The sequence below is a fragment of the Atractosteus spatula genome, chromosome 23 (assembly GCF_055471065.1).
Source record: "Atractosteus spatula isolate fAtrSpa1 chromosome 23, fAtrSpa1.hap1, whole genome shotgun sequence".
Lineage (NCBI taxonomy): Eukaryota > Metazoa > Chordata > Actinopteri > Semionotiformes > Lepisosteidae > Atractosteus > Atractosteus spatula.
The window spans coordinates 5,050,942-5,073,656 of NC_142728.1; the positions used below are offsets into that span (position 1 = coordinate 5,050,942).

At 36.3% G+C, this 22,715-nt stretch overlaps 1 protein-coding gene across 1 annotated transcript in view; it reads right to left on the bottom strand.

The window, feature by feature from the left end:
* LOC148816087 (astrotactin-2-like) overlaps nt 1–22,715 on the bottom strand; it is a 312,272-nt gene that overhangs the window by 69,832 nt on the left and 219,725 nt on the right. The window contains exons 7-8 of the mRNA XM_088904657.1: nt 21,436–21,510; nt 15,059–15,196 (exon numbers count right to left, since the gene is read on the bottom strand). Coding sequence (XP_088760783.1) covers nt 15,059–15,196; nt 21,436–21,510 — 213 coding nt within the window. The remainder of the gene's footprint in view (nt 1–15,058; nt 15,197–21,435; nt 21,511–22,715) is intronic.

Sequence of the window (22,715 nt, forward strand, 5' to 3'; positions counted from 1 at the left end):
TATTCTGAGGCTATACTTAATATCAACAGCCAGGGATGTGGTAATGCTCAGGAAGTTGATAATCAATACTAACTTTATCATCTTTTAATTCTGACAGTTTGTGCAGGTTTCACTGTGAAAATGTATCATGATATAGTATATATATACATATATGATATAGTAGATAAGATGTATCGTCGTTCATGTTTGTAATATTGTCATGTGTGTTGTCTTTGTACAGTTTTACACATTGTTAAATGCCCAAAATGTTTCATATGTGGGTGCATATAATTGGCCCAAATATCCCCTTTGGTTGTGTTTTATGGAACACAAATGACAGGTTCATTTTGCAGGGCTACAGTTCAAGGTGAAGCAATTTCATCACAAATCACAAAGAGTACATTTCTGTTTGTTCATTTAAGGGCCTCTGTCTCCGGAACGTTATGAGTAATTATCTAAATACAGTATGCAAGCACAGAAGAATCTACATCCGGGACAGATAGAAGGTCATTCAATTTGAAAACTTTCACATATTCTTCCTGCCACGAAGAAAAATAGCTTGTACTATATAATGTCATGTACTGTACGTAACAGTTTCTTTGAAAACAAAACCAAAAATATGACATTTATGCGTATATCAAAGATAAAAAAAAATAAGTGTGTCAAGATCATTTAAGCCAAAGGAAGGTACATATTTTCCTACATATTACAGCACTCTTTAACTGATTAACAATGCTGCTAAGCAACACTCTAGGCTTGGCTATAAATTACTTCCCATTATTATTTTACTTAGCATTTAATTGTTAGGTTTTGAAATACTTTAAGTACATACAGTAGCACCTGAATGATAATTTGACTCTTCATTGCTTTATATTTTCCCAAGATTATTTCCCCTTTAGATGTTTTTTTTTCTCCATCAATAAAATGTCTAGATATAAGCAGTAAGGTATATCTAGGTTTTTGGTAAATGGGACACAATTATCAGTGCTAGAAAGGAATGATTTTTCAGAAATATGTTCCTCAGAGCTAATTGAATCCAACCTCTGCTTCTGTCTTGCTTGCTACCCCATGCATAAGCAAGCTAGCATCTTCTGAACGCACTAAATCATCCTCAATTACTTGTTCTGACTGGGTGAAGAGAGTGGTCGATGTGGCTGTAATCTTTAAAGAGAGGTTATACAAAGAAACATCTCTTTTGAATTATCCAGACATTTTCCTACACAATGTAGACAGATATGAAATGCAGGAATCTGAATATAAGATATTGCTGTTTCACAATGCTGAACCATCTAAACAGGCTCCCTGTTTAGTATCACATACAATATATAAAATCAAAGTTATCAGCCACAGATAGCTGTATAGTCCTGTATTAAGATACTGTATATTTTCTAATCTCTTAGTTTATGAAACTTGTCAAAGTCAGGCTACACTGCTGTAAAAAGGGTTGGACCCTCAAACCACTCATCACTGTGGTGGACATACAGAGCTAGAATGACGGGATCCTGCATTACACTTTGCAGTAAAAAAACAAAAGCAACTCAAATCGTGGCAGAAATTTGGAAGAAGAACCAGAAAAGGGGACAGCTATGGTGGGCAACTTAAAACATGAGGAGGTCAACAGATGATGCATAATGAAACATATATAAGAGTTTAATAATTTCCCAAATCAGTATCAAGATGGCGCCGTGTTAGTGGCAGCCTGCTACAGCAGCTCTGTGTCTCTTTGTTGTCTTTTTGTTTCTTTCAGTTAGTTAGTGCTAGTGTGTTAGTGTTTTTTCATCATACCCTTGCCGGCAACTAGATTTGAGATCACAACATGATGGATACAAGGAAGCTGAGATACTTTTTCTTATTTTTTCTGATACTCGGACCTCTGTTCCTATCGGGTTGCAATGCCGATAGATACAGAGGCATTGTCTACACGCAGGGCCAACTGATCGCGCTAGCGCATCCGGCTCTATTCACTGGAGAGAAGCCATCGGTGCTGGAGGAGCTGAGGAGGAGAAGCCGAGGCTGTAGGGCTGGTGCGACGTGAAAGGCGAAGAGAAGGAGATTTAAACCCTACCTTCCTTCGATCATCATGGGAAATGTGAGGTCCCTAGCGAACAAGATGGACGAACTGGGAGCATTGGTGAGGAGCCAGAGGGAGTATCGTGAATGCAGTATCATGTGTTTCACCCAGACATGGCTGCAGGAACTTATTCCGGACTCGAACGTTACCATCGGCGGCTTTCAGACGGTGCGGGCGGACAGAAACACCGAGAGCGGTAAGAGGAAAGGAGGGGGGCTCGCGGTGCTTGTCAACAACAGATGGTGTAATCCTGGACATACTCATGTTAAGGAGCGTGTCTGTAACCCGGACATCGAACTGGTAGCCATAGGACTGCGTCCATACTATCTGCCGCGGGAGTTTACATGCGCCATCTTTGTTGTTGTTTACATTCCACCTAAGGCAAACGCAGAGGCAGCATGTGACATCATACACACAGTCACAGCCAGGCTACAAACAAAGCACCCTAGCACTTTTATAGCTATTTCAGGGAACTTTAACCACGTACCTATTTCCACCACTTTGCCTACTTTCCACCAGTTTGTTAAGTGCCCGACCAGAGAAAACAAAACACTGCACTTATTATATGCCAATGCTAAGGATGCATATAGTTCCACAGCCCTTCCCCACCTTGGCAGATCAGATCACAACCTTGTCTTGCTTATACCACTGTACACGCCTATTGTCCAGCGCCAACCTGCGACCATGAGGACTGTGAGGAGATGGTCTCAGGAGGCTATGGAGGATCTACGTGGTGCTTTGGAGGCTACCGACTGGGATGTGCTGTGCGAACCACATGGGGACGACATAGACAGCATGGTGGACTGTGTCACTGACTACATTAACTTCTGCGTAGACAACACCATCCCCACCAAAGACGTACACTGCTTTCCCAATAACAAACCCTAGATCACCAGCGACCTGAAGGCTCAGCTGAATGACAAGAAGAGAGCCTTTAGGAGGGGGGATAAGGAAGAGGTCAAGCGTGTACAGAGGGAACTAAAGCAGAAGTTAAGAGAGAGCAAGGACGCCTACAGGAGGAAGGTGGAGGACAAGCTGCAAAGGAATAGGGTGAGAGATGTATGGAGCAGCATGAGGGAGATCACTGGCTTCAAACAGGCTGGGGGTGCAACGGAGGGGAACCTGGGGATGGCCAACAAGTTGAACCACTTTTTTAACAGGTTTGATTCAGGGCCCCATGTGGCTCAACACCCATCCCCCCACAGCCACACGCTCCCTAACCCTTCACAGCTGAGACTGCCCAACACCTCCTCCATCCCCCCACAATCATGGCCGCCTACAGCTACAACCCCTGACAGCTACTCACCCCCCTATCCCCCACAACTGCCACTCTCCAACACCTCTGCCATTAACACCTGCAGCACTGAAAGCGCTATGAGCACCATCCCCCAGGCCAGGCTGACCATCACGGCTGACCAGGTGAAGAAGGAGCTGAAGAGGCTGCACCAGGGTAAGGCCACAGGACCAGACAACGTCTGTCCCAGAGTTCTGAGGGCCTGTGCTGATCAGCTGAGCGGAGTGCTCCAGCGACTGTTCAACCTGAGCCTGCGCTTGGAGAGAGTCCCTGTGCTCTGGAAGACATCATGCCTGGTCCCGGTACCAAAGAAAGGGCGCCCCTCTGTCCTCAACGACTACAGACCAGTTGCACTGACATCTCACGTTATGAAGACACTGGAGAGGCTGGTCTTATCCCACCTGAGACCCCTGGTTAGCTCATCACTGGACACCCTACAGTTTGCCTACCAGCCTAATATTGGTGTGGAGGATGCGATCATCTACATGCTGCAAAGGGCCTACTCACACCTGGACAGGGCTTGCAACACTGTAAGGATCATGTTTTTCGACTTCTCCAGTGCCTTCAATACCATCCAGTCCTTACTTCTAAGGAGGAAGCTGGAGGAGATGCAAGTCGATGCCTCCATGACCTCGTGAATCACTGACTACCTGACTGGCAGACCACAGTCTGTGAGACTTCAGAACTGTGTGTCTGAACAGGTAGTGAGTAACACAGGCGCTCCTCAGGGGACAGTCCTTTCTCCATTCCTCTTCAACCTCTATACTTCGGACTTTAAGTACAACTCAAAGTCATGCCACCTGCAGAAGTTCTCAGATGACTCTGCAATTGTGGGATGTATCAAGGGTGGGCAGGAGGAGGAGTGCAGAGGACTGGTCAGCAGCTTTGTGGAGTGGTGTGGGGAGAACCACTTGGAACTGAATGTTACAAAGACAAAGGAACTGGTGGTAGATTTCAGGAGGAAAAAGGTCAAACCTACTCCTGTCTACATCCATGGGAGTGGCGTGGAGATGGTGGACTCGTACAAGTACCTGGGAGTCCACATCGACGATAGACTGGAATGGTCTAAGAACATCGAGGCCATCTATAAGAAGGGACAGAGCCGACTTTACTTCTTGAGTATGCTACATATGCTACATATGCTACATATGTTCTATCAGTCGGTGGTAGCGAGCGCCATTTTCTACGCAGTGGTATGCTGGGGCCCTGGGATTAAAACAATGGATTCAAAAAGGCTGAACAAGCTCATCAGGAGAGCAAGCTCTGTCATTGGGTCTGACCTGGACCCCTTGGAGGTAGTGGCTGAGAGGAGAATGGTCTCCAAACTAGAGGCCATCATGGACAACATCTCCCATCCCCTCTATGACAGGCTTGTAGAAATGAAGAGCACGTTCAGCAATAGACGGATTCATCCACGGTGCGACAGGGAGCGCTACAGGAGGTCATTCTTGCCTTCTGCCATAAGACTGTACAACACATCCACCTTGCGTCTGAGCAGAGGCAACATTGACAGTGACCTGTTTCTAGACTAAACACATCTACACATCTACTGCTACATCTGCTCTCTTTCTTTTCACGTACACAACCGTTTTTTGTGCAATATATGCCAGGGACCCGTGCAATACATTTATATTTATATCTATTTATATCTATATTACATCTATACTTATATTCATATGTGTTATACGATTTTTCTGCATACTGTTCTGTTCTAGTTTGTTCTTTGTGTGTCCGGACTGTGAGTAACTCTTTTAGTGCACCCCTCACTGTACTGACTGTATTGTATGTATTATACTATTATTATTATTGTATCATTCGTTACACTGTAGCTGTGTTGTCTGTGTAAAGCTGCTGTTGCACTGCAATTTCCCTCACGGGATCAATAAAGTAACTGTAAGCAAGTGCAAGGGAGTAAACATATATGTTAGTTAGTTAAACTAAAGAACTGATTTATGTAGTTTTTTTTTTCTATAGGGACTATAGGAATAACATTACGTACAATACCATGATTCTAGGGAATGTATATAATAGTAGATGGTGTATTCCATCTGTTACTGTATATGGTCTAGTGTTTGTAAAGCATGGTGATGAAACAGGAGTAAAACAGCAGACCTATCAGTTTCCAGGTGATCACTGTAAAACTATGGAAAAGTACATAAACGCAAGGTCTACTTACCTGGATAAAATTTATTAAGGGTGGATGTTAACATAATTTTTAAAAATGATTCAAGGAATTTTTAGGAATTGCGACATGAGATGCTAATCAACCTTTCATGCATTTAGTACAACAGAGCAAAATGCTTTGATCTCGACGGACAAAAAAAAAATCTATTTGAGCTTGACAATGCCTGTTGTGCCCAGAAAACTGAATAAAAAAATTGTCTGTCAAATATGCATCTGAATGTCATGCGGTTAACTAAAAATGATAGTGTTTTGTAACCTTAATCTGGAGATACAGCAGCAGCAGCACACTTTTGGAGTTCAAACCACTGGTTGTTTTGCTCTGACACATTTCATTCTGTAGAATGCTTTCACATGTCTCTGCAGACTGTGCTTTAATCATCTACTGCTAACAGATGCATCTAAAGATAATAAATATATTTATTTTCTGCCCCACAGAGACAGCTGAAGTTATTAATTCTATTCATATTCCAGACATCAGCAGATAAGTGTAGTATCAGCCCAGTAACGAGTAAAGACGAGTAATGAGTTACAGTTTGTGTCTAGTGGGGCAGTTATATAGGTAAACGGATAAAGCTTTTTTGTAAAACTTGAAAATACTCTACATAATTAAGAGCATACATTGCATGTGAAACATTATGATTTACCTGACTCAAAATTCTAGTGCCAGTGGGGCTTATAAATACATTAATAAGATGGTACATTTTTATTACACATAAACTCAATTATTCAACACTACAATTGATGCCTTTTGTTAAAGTTATTATTTCGTTCATAATCCAGCATCAAATATTGATCCTGCATTAATAAATTGTGAATAATTTATTTTCTCACCACTAGACTACAATTCAACAATTAACATTGAGGGTTATTTTGATTAAAGCAATTTCTCTTTTTTTATTAGGTTCTTTGCTTCAAATAGCCAATCAGTCATTTCATTCAATTCTTCTCAATCCTTAAACTACTTCAAAAAAAATCTCTGAAAACACAAATGTATGTCAGTAAAGGAATTTTTAAAAGGTTTTATTTTTTTAATTTGATACTTTTCTTAAACAATACTAAAAACATTACGTTTGCGAAATCAGTGTGCACATTTTATGATGCGTAAGTGTTCTGATCTGCTAAAAATAAAGACAACTTTATTCTTTGAATTATAATTTCCCTTGGCCAGCAGCCACATCATCCTGCGGCTCTCAACTGGCTACCCACTGAAGCTAAGCAGGGTTGAGCCCGATCAGTACCTGGGTGAGAGACCTCCTGGGAAGCTATGGTTGCTGCTGGAAGTGGTGTTAGTGGGACCAGCAGAGGGCACCCATCCTGTGGTCTGTATGGGTCCTAATACCCCGGTATAGTGGCGGGGACACTATACTGCAGTGGGCGCCATCTTTCGGATGAGACGATAAAGCGAGGTGCTGACTCTTAGTGGTCATTTAAGATCCCTGGGCATTTCTCGATAAGAGTAGGGAGTTATCCCGCTGTGTTGGCCAAATTTCCTCACTTGGCCTTTACAGTGGCCTCCAAATTGTCCCCATGTATGATTGACTTGCTCTTGCCCTGTGATGGACTGGCGCCCCATCCAGGGTGTACCCTGCCTTGTGCTCGCTGCTTGCCGGGTAGGTTCTGGCTTCCCGCGACACCGTATGGTATAAAGCGGTTTAGCAAATAACATGACATAATTTCCCTTTAAAAACCAAAGTTGATTCCCTTAAAGCAAAACAATAGAAAAGTGTCATTTTTAATATTTTGTGATGGTGTGACAGATTTCAAATGCTGGAAATTCAATTGCTCCCACCAGGAGTCAATTTGCCGGTCCAGATGTCTTCAGCAGCTGACAGCTGCCTGAGTCAGGAAAATATTAAAATATTTATTTCTGCACAAATAGGCACTGTTAAAATGGACTTTAAAAAATGGACTGAGTTTCCACATGTGTTCAGAGCAATTATTCTGTAATTTGGAAATACATGTGATGACTCATGAAATGTTCCTTGGTAGAGATATTACTACTGTACATGGTCATGTCTACAGTTTGTGTAGTACAGGTACATCACCAAAAAGAAACTCATGCCATCTCACAAAAGACCTCTTCAGATTAAGCAAAGAATGGGAGACATAAGAGCTAATTAAGGTAATGTGTATTTACAACTGAAACGAGGAAACACTTGTGGCTTGTGGGTGCCTGATATAAGTGAATTAGCCACATTGTTGAAACAGATTCCCTGAGATTTTTTTAGAAAAAAGGCTGGACAAAAAAATATTTTCTTTCAGTTTACATCCCTGCATCATTCGCAGCAGATTAATTTAATCTCCTGACCAAATTTCCCCTGGAATTCTTCGAGTTTGGTATTATTCCAGGCACAGATATAGTTACCGTCATTAATCACATATTCAACAAATCGAAACTGAAGGAGATAAATTCTCAATCCCTGTCATTCTGGGTGTGGTACGTTTATGGTGAGTGTTTAAACCCTCGGCCCTCATTTAATTTAATCTATTCATAAATCACACTCCAGATTTTCTTTTCCTGTTGTATTGTACATTATAAAATAGATACTGCCTGTTTCACCATCAGATTACCACCTCAATTTGTGCATACTGTATGTCCCCAGATGGCATTTGTCTGCCACAAAATGAGGTGTTTCAGACACATTTTCTATTTAAATTGGAGTTTCTCGATTTGAACTGTCGCTGAGGTGACTATCTATGCCTTCTATAGGTCTAAGTGAAGGGCTTCATTAAGATATGTCACAGTAGAAATTTAGAATTCTTCTCAGCTGAAGTTAAAATAAAACGGGTACAAATGTTGTAGAGACATAAACTGAAACAAAATTGTAAAATTTTGTAAAAATATATATAACGCTAAAACTAAATAAGTGGTCATACTACTGTACTGATATTCCATGCTTCTCATATGAAAATACATCTGGTGGTGAAGAATATACTTTTTTTCTGATTTTTAGTTTTATTCATTATAATGATTACATCTAGTACTCTAATATTTCTTAACTTATTATCTGCAAGAGAATGCTATAAATCATCTGTTTCATGGAGAACAGAGGTGAAGTATTCATTGTTGAATGGAAAATAATGTTTCAGTTCATTGTTCACCAGTAGGTCTTCAGAACAGTGCTAAGCACCTAAGCTACGTAAAGTGATCACTAGCCACTCCAATAAGGCCAATTAAAAGCACGTGATGGAAATTTTATAAAGCTTTAACAGCAGCCATTCAAACATTATTTCAATGAATTTTATCCAAATTGACTTACAATTGCATTTTTAAAATACAAATTTTATCAATTACCTAAGGCCAGAACCCTAATCCATTTGCCACACTGCTTTTACAGAAACTGAATGATCTGAAAACTTTGCCATTTACCAAACTGTTATACTGTATGAATGCCCCAATAGCACCCTTTGGGGTGTCTCATTGGTACAATGTGGGGTAAATTGACTACAGTTCGTCCACGACTGCTTTCCTTCCATTCTTCCAGTCAGAATACCAGTGTTCACAATAACTGTAACCACAAGATATTGCTAACCTTAAATGATCTTTATTTGCATTAGTATTACTGTAATTGGTCTGTCAAAGACCTCAGTAATACCCTACTAACCAAAAAGGCAATCAATAAATTCCATATCACACAATGCATTATGGAACTCAAGCAACTACTTTCTTCCACACAATTATAAAATGGGCCATGTCAATTAAGTAACTTGTTTGAGCCTTTGTAACTTAAGAAATGGTATTTAAATATGTTGATGTTATGAGCTTATTGATTTAAAACTCCTAGCATTACTCAGCATCGGAACAGTTATTATTTCTATTGAAAATCACAGAACTATGAACTAATTAGACGTAACAAACGTTTGTTAGTAACAAGAGTTAATTAGAAGTAACAAGTTTGATCAAGTGTGACCCATAGTTATTCATTTATAGTGGTTACTTACTCTTTAAGTGATACCTTTAAAACTATTCAATTAACACTAAGTTTCACAACATTAAATACTGTATGTTAACCCCACTTCTCTAAGACCTAGCTTCACCTTGTTTACAATGTTGGAGCAGATAGATGGTGGCTGTTCGGCAGTGGAAAGAAAAATGACATTTTGAAACACTTTCAAATGTACAGTTTAATAAACTCCACTTGTGTGTCCATAATAAATGAATTGTAGTTATCTGTGGAGTGGGAAGATCCATCACACTGTGTCGAGTGAGTTAGCTTCTGCATATATACTATTCACGGCCCATTATGTGCTCTGTCTAGTATGAGTGTTCTTAAAAAAAAAAAAGCAGAACAAACCACTTGTGCTCACTCTATTCTAGGTCACCAGAATCTTTGGTAAAACAGGTCCACTTATCTGCTTCAAATCGGAAGCAAAATTTAGATAAGCGCTGACTTTAGCAGTCCCACCCTTCTGCAGCATGAGCGGTTTCATTTAATGAATTCAAACACCTTCAATAACACTTCAGTTCTGAAGAGCCATAGAATTATGCTGATCTTCCATGCATATCACTAGACTATGGGACAGTGAGCCCTGGCAGATATGGATAACAACATGCTGAGACAGAGATAATATGTTCTGTGCCCAGAATGCCAACACATTGCCTTGGCTCTTCCTTTCCCCCTCTTTGTGATCAGCATTTTCTTTTTTGAAAGAGAAAAAGAAAAAAATAAACATAAAATGGCATAATCACGAGGAACTTCATACAGTATAAAGAGCTCACATAAAAATGTCAATACTTCATTCTAACAGACACTTAAGCCCAAGAAAGCAGAGACCTCACCCTATGCTTCTAATATACATTAATCTGTACTATTTAAACTGTTAGTTGACTGCTCAAGATGAACTATATCCCTAAACACAATTAGCCAGCAATGTAATATGTCCATAATGGGTTCATTCCACAGTTTAAGGATAATTTTCTCAGTAGTTGTTATTCTCAAATTGAAGTTTTATATTACATTGCATTAAAAATGTATAGTGTCTCATCATTAGGTAGAAATAAACAGGGATTAGGATATCAATACAACGTAAAACTAGGTTTGCAATCAGTTAAATCCGAAAGTCCACAGTTCGCAATTCCAGATTTCTCTCACACCTACGGTGTTATAAGCTGTTTGTAACTCTAGTGAAAAAGAAGAACCAGTCCAATCAGCTACACCACAGTGGTGTAGGTACAGGTACAGTGGTGTCATGTACACTAGATACATGAAATAAGAAGAATTAGGAAGGGGCAAGTTATCGTTGAGATCCTAAAATAATAGAGACCATTATTGTTTACTATGGCATGTGTCAATGCCTTTCCTTGACCAGTTTGGATAAACAGAATGTTGGTTTCCTGTCATAAGAAAGTAACTGCACCAAATCAAAAAGGATTAATGGAACTTGAAGAAAATACCCATATGTTGTTCATCACTTTTCAATGTTTTTTTAAAATAAATACAGTGTATCAGATCAGTGAAGAGAAATCTGCATGTACTTATACTTCTGCATAATACATCCATCTACAGTAAGCCTTTGAAAAACTGTAGGATATTAGCACATTTTGAGAATAATCCAGTTTCCTTTACCCTGACTCATGCCAGCCGATGCATCAATCTTTCTAATTAAGACATGTAATAAGTTGTGTCCTCCATTGTTCCAGAAAATAATTATTTTGAGGTCATTGAAATTCTTGTAACCCTGATATTGCTCATGCTTGCATGAACAAGTGATTGCATTGTGTTTCTGGAATGGCCACAGTGTAGTTTCCTCAGGAGGAAGGTCATGAAAAATAAAGGTCCATATAATGTAGATACTCAACTTGTCATGGCAAAACAGGAAGCATGGTCTATTTCACTGAAATTATCATCATGGAACAACACATTCACATTCAAGCCTGTCAGTGGGACTAACACAGTGTGAAATTCTTGTGCTATTCATTACGGGTTCATAAGTCTAACTAGGAGATTTTAATTAATGCAAAAATGTTTCACTGTTTTTGTCTTTGCACACTGAAATCTTAAAAATCTTAATTCACATGTAAATCCTGAACCAGTAGAAAGCTATTCAAGCAAAATAATTAAGAACATGTTTGAAATTTAATTAAACCATGAGACATTTAAATGTATTTCTGATGTTACCACTGCTCCATGAAACTGTGGCATTATTTTTAACAGCCTTTCTGACCACAACACAATACTTTTTATTTAGTCAGTTAAATAACTCTCTATGATAAGCAGCTTATTCGCAGTACAGAGGAAACTTTATTAAAAACATATTTTTTGGTCTATATTCTGTGGTTATCTAACACAATCTACAGTATTTAATGGCTTAGTTTCCATGCGTAATTTTCTTAACTCAAGACTTTTATTTTGTGTGAAATAAATATGGAATTGTTATATATTCGAATTTATATACAGTATATACTGTATATAAAGCCTCTAATTTTCCTGGGATTGTCTATAATTCCATGCTTTGCAAATGAAGGAAAATGGGAAGGTAGTAATAATAAAAGTCGCCATCTGTATGACACATCATGAAAAGTGCAAAGGATTAATTCAAGAGAGATAATCTACATGTAGTTTATAGTTTAGTGTTAAATTATTTTGTTGGTGTACTGGGCTTTTGTTGCATTTAAATTTGGAGTGTTGCCACCCACACTCCTTTGCAAACATAATTGTTAGGAGCATTAGGTCTGTATATTAACTACTTATAAGCATTTTAATTATCTTGTTTTCATAAGTCAAATATCGAAACTTAGATTTTGTATTTCAAAGCCTGTAAATAAAGCTTACAAGATTCTATAAGGTCTGTATTCATTTGAAAAAAAACAACATCTACAAGCTCTATAACATGTAGCATCTCCTTAGTTCTTTCTCAACAATTAATAATAATGTGTTAAATTTTGTCAACAAATCTAATCAAACTGTTAATAACTTCTGAAAATAAATAAATAGCTTTCGGTAAAATAATTTGTTGTGGCCATCTTAACACCTTTCACATTACATGTTTTATAAAACTGCCCAGTATTGCTGTATGACAAAAATTTCTATATACTTGTAAAAGAAAATAAAAATAAACTGTTTTTTAAAGGTATGCCACTTAAACAGTTTTAAACAAATTTAAAACTGAGAAAAGTCCATTTGTGAAGATTAAACATGATCTAAATATTGAAGTCAGTCTTTTAGTCTCAAATGGCTTTTGGAAAAGCATTACATAATAGAACTACATACCAAGAACAACTGCTGGGCAGAGCAAAACCAGCTGACACCTTTCATTTTGATGGCAGAATTGTAATAACATTCTCAAACTTAATGATAATATATGCAAGTAAGCCAAAACAGGAGTCTACTGCAGTGGTTTCCAACCTGTGGTATCCAGACCACTGGTGGCTGCAAGGGTAATGGCGATAATCCGCAGAGATAAAAATAGTAATAATGAACATCATAATGTAAGCATAATATAATCATGTGTACCTCGTCCATATATCGAATTTAACAATAATGGCACGAAACAATATTACATTTCTATTCACATTGTAATTTGCAGACAAACATCCTTGTGTAATATATCATTTTCTAAAACTAAATAGTTGGAAGCTTTTATGTGGTGTCTGTGTGAACGGATGCTCTTGGGTTTCGCCACGACGTGCTTGGAACAGGCTTTTTGAATCCCTAACTGGACCAGAGACTTTTAACTGGCATGTTGAAGAGAAAAAAGTCAGAGAATCTTAAATGATTGTGAGGCATCAAAAGATGAAACCCAGCACAATAAAAGTAAAGGAAGGAGGTGGAGAACAAACAGTAGTGAATACCTAAAACTGGGAATACTTAAAACTATCAATTTTATCAAGTTCTTTCCTCTGAATTTGGAAACCTTTGCAGCTCTATGTGATGAGATTGGCCTAGATCACCATAAACTACTTTCTAACATCAGGAAGTGTTTTTTCACCTGCAGGAAAAAAAAAACAGAAGCTACCGTATTATCAAAAAAATAGAGATTTGGTCACAAAAGAGACTCCAAGTAATGTGAACCATAGCATCAGAGAGAACCTCCACAATTTAAAAAAAAAATCCCAACATATTGTACAGTATGTACCCAACAGAAATTTAACAAATTTTGCGAGCCTCAACAATGACATCCTCTCAAGCCCGAATTCAACAAAGCAAAGAAGTCTTGCAAAACAATCCTGTGACATGCTTTAAAGCCATACTTTTCCATCAATACTACAGTGAAGTCTGGCTTTAAATTGCTTCAGATTAGCCAGCATTGTCGGACAAGGCAGTAAAGTTTCTAATGCATTTACCTACACACTTTTCAGTGCTTGTCTGACTGAAAACTAAATATTAGTGTAAACTTCATGATAAGCCAGATGTCCAATTGAGTTGAGACGGTCATTGATGGAACATAATGTCGAGAATCTAATGTCTGAAAAACAACATCAACAATCTCATTACTTACTGTAAATTATAATTTTCATAGTACAGGTAGTATTGGTTGGTTTATGCTGCATGTCTGAGCTCAATCATGAGGAGCTGGGCTGTCTGCATACTATTCTCATATTTTAACCTGACTGGTCCACTGTCCAAAAAGATGTGAACCTCTGGTTTATAAAACTTCAGCCCAAGCACTAAAATTCTGTAGTCTTCCAAGGGCACATATAAGTAAAATAATATAGAAATCAGTTCTGGGCAAAGCAATCACATATAACGGCTTCTCTATATCAACAGAGAAAAAAAGACTGTTAAGGGCAATATCAGCTAAATGTAAAACTCAAAAGCCAGGCTTAAACCGAACAGAAAGCAAAAACTGCTAAAATCATGGATAATAAATCAGTCATTTTTTACAGCGGCTGTAGATTCAAGAGTCATTTTCTCTGCCATGTCATAATTCCACCACAAAAAATCACTGCAGAATCCATTTATTCAGTCAAGCAATGTGAATGTATAGAAACAGACATTTTAGATTACATATACTGTATAACGGCTGCTTTGTGCATCTGTTAATCTCAGGATTTTCTCTTAATGTGTATTGAGAAATATTAGATTTTCATTTTAAATAACAAATTTTCACTTGCGAAGAACAACTTGTTTTAGGTGTAGACAAAGAAAAGACAGAAAAATCCATTATCTAAAAAATAGAGACATATTGTAACTGGGTTCTTGCCCTGTTAGGTATAAACTACGAGACTATGAAACATTTCTGTATCTCAAAATCAACAAAACGTCTTGGTCTGAGGCCTGTGGAGCAAAATCCCTACGTAAAAGTGAGCAGAACCAGCAGGAAAATTACTGTGCCTTTAATTAAAGGCCAACATCCAAACTGCTAACAGCTGTTACTTGTTAATAATATGGGGATTTAAAAGAAGACACAATCAGATGACATGATAGGAAGTGATTGTTTGACTAAAGTGTACTGTAAACAGTAATCTACTCAATAAATACATTTATATGTATTTATATGATATTTTGTCATACATTTATATGTATTTATCAACAATTTGTGATTAGATTTATATAATTATAAAACAATTAGGAGTGCTGCAGACTCACCTTACATCACCTGGATCCTCTGTAACTAACACATCAGTCTTACAGCTGGCCAGGGGGTTGATAGAGAGCTCCACTGGAGGAACTACAAAGCTCTTACTGACAGGAAGCCACAAGCCTTGGCCAAGGCTGTATGTTGACCTGAAAGAGCACACAAAGTACACTGGGATTGGAAAGATGTACAGGATATAAATAAACACGTACAGTTACAGGTGTCCCATCATGAATAGGCATCAGAGTCTCATTTTTAGAGTTTATTTTCTAAAAGATGTCAGTTCACATGAAACGGACAATAATTTATAAGGGACCAAATTATAACAGGACAACTCATAGTGACTGGAAGCACAAGGTCTTCCAATGTATTATGGGAATGCTTTTATAAGTAACTTGACTCAACAACATAATACACTTTTAATAAACGCATGTCTGAATTATTGTATCCACAGTATTCTTCCAAAATAAATATTGTAATTGAATATGAACAATTTAAATAACTAGAAGTTTAAGCAATTCCAGTTTTGTAAATGTCCTTACAGCTCTCTAGAAAAATATTATGGAATATTAATGGAATGTGGGTCTTTGATTATTTTTCTATTCTACAATTATTATAAATTGTATAACTTTGTTTTCTTTTTATTTGTTCTTTATGAAGGTAAAAATAAATAACTCAAAAATGCCATATGAGAGTTGTGCACATTGTTTGAAACTATGAACAATTTAACTAGTCCAAAAATCACATTATGCAAATAAATAAATCTTAAATATTCAGTTCCCTACAAATGAAAACAGCTCAAGGACATTTTGCTCTGCAGAATGTAGAATGACACTTTGTTTAAAGCAGAATTCTTTTATGTTCTCATAACTGTACAGACAGAAGATAAAAATACTTTTGAATAGTAAAAAAAATGTATACTTGGAAGTTACACTAAGTACAGTACAGTAAGAACATTTTCCCACAGTGTTGGACCTTAAAATGAGAAGGTCAAACTTCTAGTTTGGCAAATTTTAGGATATGACATATTTTACCCAGCAAATATTACCATAACAAAAAAATGGAACAGCATTTGAATAATAAATGAGAAATTGTGAAGAATAAAAAGAAAGTGTTGACTAAGAGTATTTAAACTGCATCTATATGCTGTTTTGTTTGTTCTCTGAAATGTTGACACTGCCAAGTTTAGTTACTGACTGTTAAAAGCACATTACTTTAGTACAATATACATATACATTATATTTTATATAAAATATAATGTAAAATAGTCACTTAGCAGGAAAAGGGAACAATAACAAACTACAGCATAATAATGAAAACTTGCTGTGAAGACTTTGATGTCCATAAATATTTCAAAGCTATATGAGCAAACAAATACTGTAAGTAATGAGGTCACCAAGCTAAAGCACAGAGCCCATTAGACAGTTGTATAATGCATTGCTCCCTCTTCCTTTTTTCTTTGATTTGCTGGGGCTTTCTTAGAGTGAAATTTTTTAAAGCTACCATTTTATAGTATTTCCTATTTTTCCTTATATTATTTTTAATAATTGATACTACTGACACTATAGTTAACACCAAGTTATAAAAGCTGTTCAAATACTGTATAGCTGTTACAAAAAATGCTTTCACTAAAAACTGGTAAGTACTTATTAATAGATTTTTAAAATGCACTGAGTTTCAAGGAAATGGATGCATAATGTAACTTTGTAATAACCTTGTACTTAATGCACTGATATAGTACCATGAACAATACATAGAAAATTAAAAATCATTTTCATTTCTGTGTCCAATATGAGTTTTTCCTTACTGTATACCTAGTTTTACAATCATACCTAAACACAATAAGCATGTTTGGATTACAAAAAAATAATCTTGAAAGAAATCCTAAGAGTATTAATTTTCCATATAGCCCAAAAAAATATATTTTCCAATTAGAAATTTAGACAGCGTTAGTATAAGACTGGGGAGAATATATTATTGGTCTTGCTTTATTTCAAAATTACACAGTAGTGTGTGTGTGTCAGAGATAATTTTGGTTGAATTCAAATGAGATAAACCCCATTACCGACAGGGCCATTATAATGAAATACACAAGTGTCCTGTGGAGAATGGAGTATTACATTAGGTTTATACTGTACTTTCCATAGGAGTTAAGGACCTCATTGGATTCTGTGTAATAATCACTAGAGGACTGGTGTCTAGCTCTGTCACACTTTAAATGCACCAATATTTTTTTTCCAAAAGAAATGTTTGTAAAAAAAACTTAAAGCAGAATGGAAATGTTAGAATGTTAACAAAAAGGAACAAAGGGCATTTTTACTCCTGTGTGGGTATCACTGCATTGCCTGCCAGTATATAATTCTGAAATTCTAAAACTCTGTCGCATTTAAAGCACTGAATGGTATAGGTTCCAACTCTTTAACTGAAATGTCTGTCTACTTTTTATCAGCCCGTGCATACATTAAAAAGTCTTAATTCTGGTTTAAGTTGTGTATTCCTGGAATGGATTGCAGATGAAAGGAAGCAAAAAGCTGCCATTTGTTACAGCATCCCCCGATTTTGGAACTCTTTAACCCCTTTCACCAGAGATTCACCCTCAGTTGGAATTTTCTAAATAATTTGAAAATAAATTAAAAATAAAATGTGGCATTATCTAATTGAAATATTTTTCATCTTGAAGTTTTGTTTGATTTGCAATCATGTGCGTGTTTTCTATTTTTATTACATGTATTAAATGAAGTCCTTTCAAGTGCTTTGCATTGCTTTGGCCTTAAAGACGCCAGCTCAATATAAAATATTACGGTTATGTATTAAGTGATATCTGACTAGGTCAGTCCATAAAGCATGAGACTCATAATCTTTGAGCCCCAAGTTAGACATGTTTCTATCATTATGTCTCATTTTTGGAGTACCCTGCCTTGCGCCCTTTGCTTGCCAAGGCTCAGGTTTCCCTGTGTCCCTGAATAGAAGAAGAAGAGGAAGTCAGACTAACAAACAAGCCTGGTAATTTGTGCCCAGAAGAGACCAATTTTATGATTTAGGTAAGGGACCTTTGCGTTACAGTTGTGAAAATATTCTTTACTTGTGGTATCTACCAGGCTAAATAAAAAACTGAGCTGCATGCTAATGCACTATTTAGAGTAGGGAAAAAGCTTTGTTTAGGATCCATTCTAAGGATTACTATCAGGGATGAGGTTTCCAGGATCTATATAATGCAGGGCCTAGGTACTTACATTTCTTGCAAATAACCAACAATCATACAGTACTAGCATGTGTGTATTTGTATCTGTCTGTAAATAAATCTTTGTTTTGCTATAATTCCTGCCATGCTTTGTTTATTACTCATTGTAATGTTACTTCACAGTATAGGGAGCAAAGAAAACACCTGCCTATAAATGTTACGACTATTCCCCTATAAGTGTGTGTGGGGTAATATGGATAAAGAATTGTCAGTGGTTTTTTTATTTATAATTTTAATATCTTTGAGATAATCATTTACTTCCTAGCAGCTTCATATGTTATTATTACTAGTAATATTGTACTCTATATTAGATATGATTAGATATCTATAAAATTGTTCTGGATATTGATGGGTATCTTGTGTAGTATGTAGAACTACACAAACGTTAAACATATTAATGGAAGTAATATTGTACTGTATGTGCCTCAACATCAGGATTACTAAAGATCCACATGGGAGTGCATCACATGGTGAACAGAAACAGCTCAGGTTACATTCTGAGGAGATGTCTGGCCTTGATCTGCTAGGACCTTGTGAAGCAAGGGCAACTAACCTTCAGTTTATTACTAGAGGCTCACAAAACACCTTCTGCACCAGGTGGGTGGTGTGTGAGTCTTGTGAATACCCACTACAGATGTAAAGATTAACATTTTGCCATTTTGCTTAAAGATAGAAAAGGAACAGAGGAATTCATTTTTTTTGCAGAGAAAGCCAATCCTTCACAGATATATGGAGGCAATACTTCAGGATCATGAGGACAATAACCTTGATGTTTCACAACATTTGGCTGTTGCATTAGAGAGAAATGAGCAATTGGACAGATTTATCTACTATACACACTGCAGCATCTTCATCTGACCTATCTAATCAGAAATGTGAAAAAGTCTGAAAAACCCATCTGCGCAATGTATTCAAAACGTGAATGTACTTAAATCACTATAAAATAATGAGAATGCAAATGTTTGTATGCTTGATTTTCCTTACAAATTCTTTAAAAATCTTTTAGTAATATGTAGGGTGTTTTCCTAAACATCTCCATACTAAAACAGTTATGCTACTAAAACTGGTAGTACTATGGTAAAAATGTAATCTTACTTTCTATGCAAAGTACATGTATCTTTTTTCTACATGATACACAGTACAAACATCACACTTTATCTGCATTAAACAAAGCTCAGACAGTAGGCACACATCTTTATGTTTTCCAGTCTAAACCTTATGCCTTCACTATGTGCAATATTAAGGTGCTGGCAGATTTATTTTAAAATACATGTAATATGCTTAAGAAATTAATAGGAATAGAGAGCTGTTAGAGGCTCTGTATTCATGACAGATGAGCAAGGAACTGTTCCCTGATTGCTCAAGTAAGGACCTGTTTTTTTTTTCCTACATGTAAACTTTGTTCAAATTGTCCATCAAATGCAATGGAAAAAATAGTTTACAGAGTGTACAGACATCTTCAAGCATGTAGTTACTGCAGTAAAATGTATGTAATTTTGTGAATTTTCCAGTGCTAAGAATTTCTGAACCACTGAAAGTATACTCTTCATATGCTTTCCTATTCCTCTTCATAATTTACCTTCACACTGTAACTTCATCCAAGTGCTTTTCTTGTTTCCATAAATTTCTTTTGTATACATTACTAGGTTGTTTAGTACAGTAATTGCCTGGGTATAAATCTGTCACCTTTTTCCATGGAGAAAAAGCAGTTAAGTACATTAACCTGTCTCAAAAAATAACAAATCTTTAAATAAAGACCTAAAAACAGAATATAGCACTGAGTTATGCTGATAGACTGAATAGCATGTTAAATGATGATAGTTTATCAAACCATTCAGGATTTAAATAAAAAAGACAAAGATGTGCTAATTTGTAAGGCTGTGGCAAGCTTGGTAAGAGTTTTGAAATCCCCCTAGAAGCTATACTGTCTCAGAACCAAAACTAGGGCCTGGAACACAAGAAAAGAAATAAAAATTGACTCTTGTGCCAATCAAATAGATACAGTACAAGGCAGGGTTAGCTTGCAGACAGAATGCTGTCATTAGATTAGATTAACTTTATAGTACACTAAAAGTGGTAATTTGTAATCCCATGAAGTAAAGATTAATGCCTGTAACTGCATTGTGAACCAAACCTTTAACTGTCTTGATTGTGTATAGATATTTTTTTTTAATGAATTGGTTCTATATTTGTCTTTAGCATAAAAGTATTGAGCTAAGAATAGAACAGCATGTTTTTTGGTAAATATAATAATATGACCTAAAGTGTAAGATACTGAATGAAAAACTAACTAATAAGGAAAAAAATAGGAAATATGAATTCACAAAATTCGTGGAGCTGCATCATTGAATTACATAGTTAACATTAGTGTGAAATGTGATACGCACAAGATCAGCACTTATACAGCATTGGTACTGTGAGCTGTCCTCTCCTTTGTTAATTTTTATTTTATATAATTCAATAATGGACATACTTCGAATACTTTCATAATTCATAAACATGATTGAACTTTGTTTTGCACTACATTGTTACAGTACCTTGCAAAAGTATCCAGTGATGTTCTATTTTATTGAACTACAAATTATGCCCACATATTTTTTAAGTGAATATTTTAAGCAAACACTGAATGCGCAAACTGATTACCTTTATGGATCAAAGATGTTAAATGTCAGTGCACGTTACAGAGAAAAATCAATGCTGCACTTTAATAGTGGCTGAAGTGGGTCCCCTCGTATGTGTGAAGTGCTTTGGGACGAATAGCACAACAAAAAAAAGCAACCAATTTCTATTAATTATTGAAACAGTTTGCTCCAACAGACAGTATAAGTATACATAGAACCTTTGATATGTCACCCATTCGCAGTGCTTAACTCTGCAGTGCTTGTAATTTCAGTCTACATGAACATGACATGTCAAAAAGTATGTCACTGTCACAGAGAGAGCTAGAAGCTGTCATGATCCTCCCAATAAGAGCTCCTGAAGTCTTCACCTGAAAATCACTTTTGGCTATTTACTTGTATGTCTTCAGAAAATTGTGTGCCGAGTAAAATGTACACTACATTTGTATAGGGCAGGAAGAAAGTCCTGACATTCAGTAGAGTAAAAAAATGTATATATATATAGTATATTCACTTCCCATTAACACACCTGAATATCTTCTCTGGCGCCTGCTCGCCTGTCACCAGGTCATAACCTCGCTCTAGGGTTGTGTACGGCCAGGGACTGCAACACACAAGGAGTATACAGTAGGTTATTTGGAAGATGCATCACTTGAACCTGTCAACAGAAGGAGCATAATAGCATACTACAACGAACATGTAACAAAGTGAAAGGATTCAATGCGCTAATCATACTGTAAACGTATGTAATCATACATAGTATGCTAATCATACTGTAACAGACAAACAATTTTATTATCTACAATGATTACATTGTTGAGAGAGGATGTTGTTACCATTTTGGTACCACAGTTACAAATGCGATGTTACTCTATAACTCTAACACAATCATTGTTTTAATTACATACAGTATACACAAATATTAGAAATGTTGTATAAAAATTAGAAAACTAAATCAGAACCAATTTTACTTTAAATTTTAATGATAAAAATATGCATTGTGTCTTTAAAAACAGATCATATTTAAAAGCAAATAAATGTGTAAAAAAGAAAAAGAGGCCAGATTAAAATAAATGTTTTGAGTAGTGATTTGAATGATTTTGTCATGTACTGAAAGCCACATTTTAGCTATACTACTGCACTATATTTATATCAATATATTTAAATTGTTAATTATTTAATTGATAATTGCAAATTGCCATAGAGGTACAGTATGCAGCGCTTGAAATATTTTTTTCCATAATTTTAATGATCGCTTGCAAAACAGAGGTGTAACTAATGGCATTTAGAGGAAGACAGTTCTTCAAGAATCATGCTAATACTATAGTTAATAAACATTTAATAGTTTACCAATTTATCTGACAACCACATGCAGCTGTAATCCTTTAAGGATTCACTCCAGAGGAAATTAACAATTTAACAATTAATTTTTTTTATTATTTTATAGTCACACCATAAAAATCATTGTTATTCTGAGAATTTCTGTGAAACCAGGCATATTATAAAACTAAAGTATGATCCAATCTCCATTCATGACATATAATCCCCTTTACAGAAAAAAAAAACTTTATAGCCACATTAGAATCTAAAATAGTAGCTTGGCTGTGTATTTTATTTGTTTCTATATTTTCAACAAATATTTATTAGACTAAGAAAAAAAACATGAAACCACCATTTCAGTAACATCTAAGGCTACATTAGTGGCACCTACTGATCTGCTAAAAGCAGTGCAGTGCTGAATTTGGCATCCTGTACAGAACCATAGTATACTGCAATGCGCTTTCAACCAATACACATTTTGATGAACAT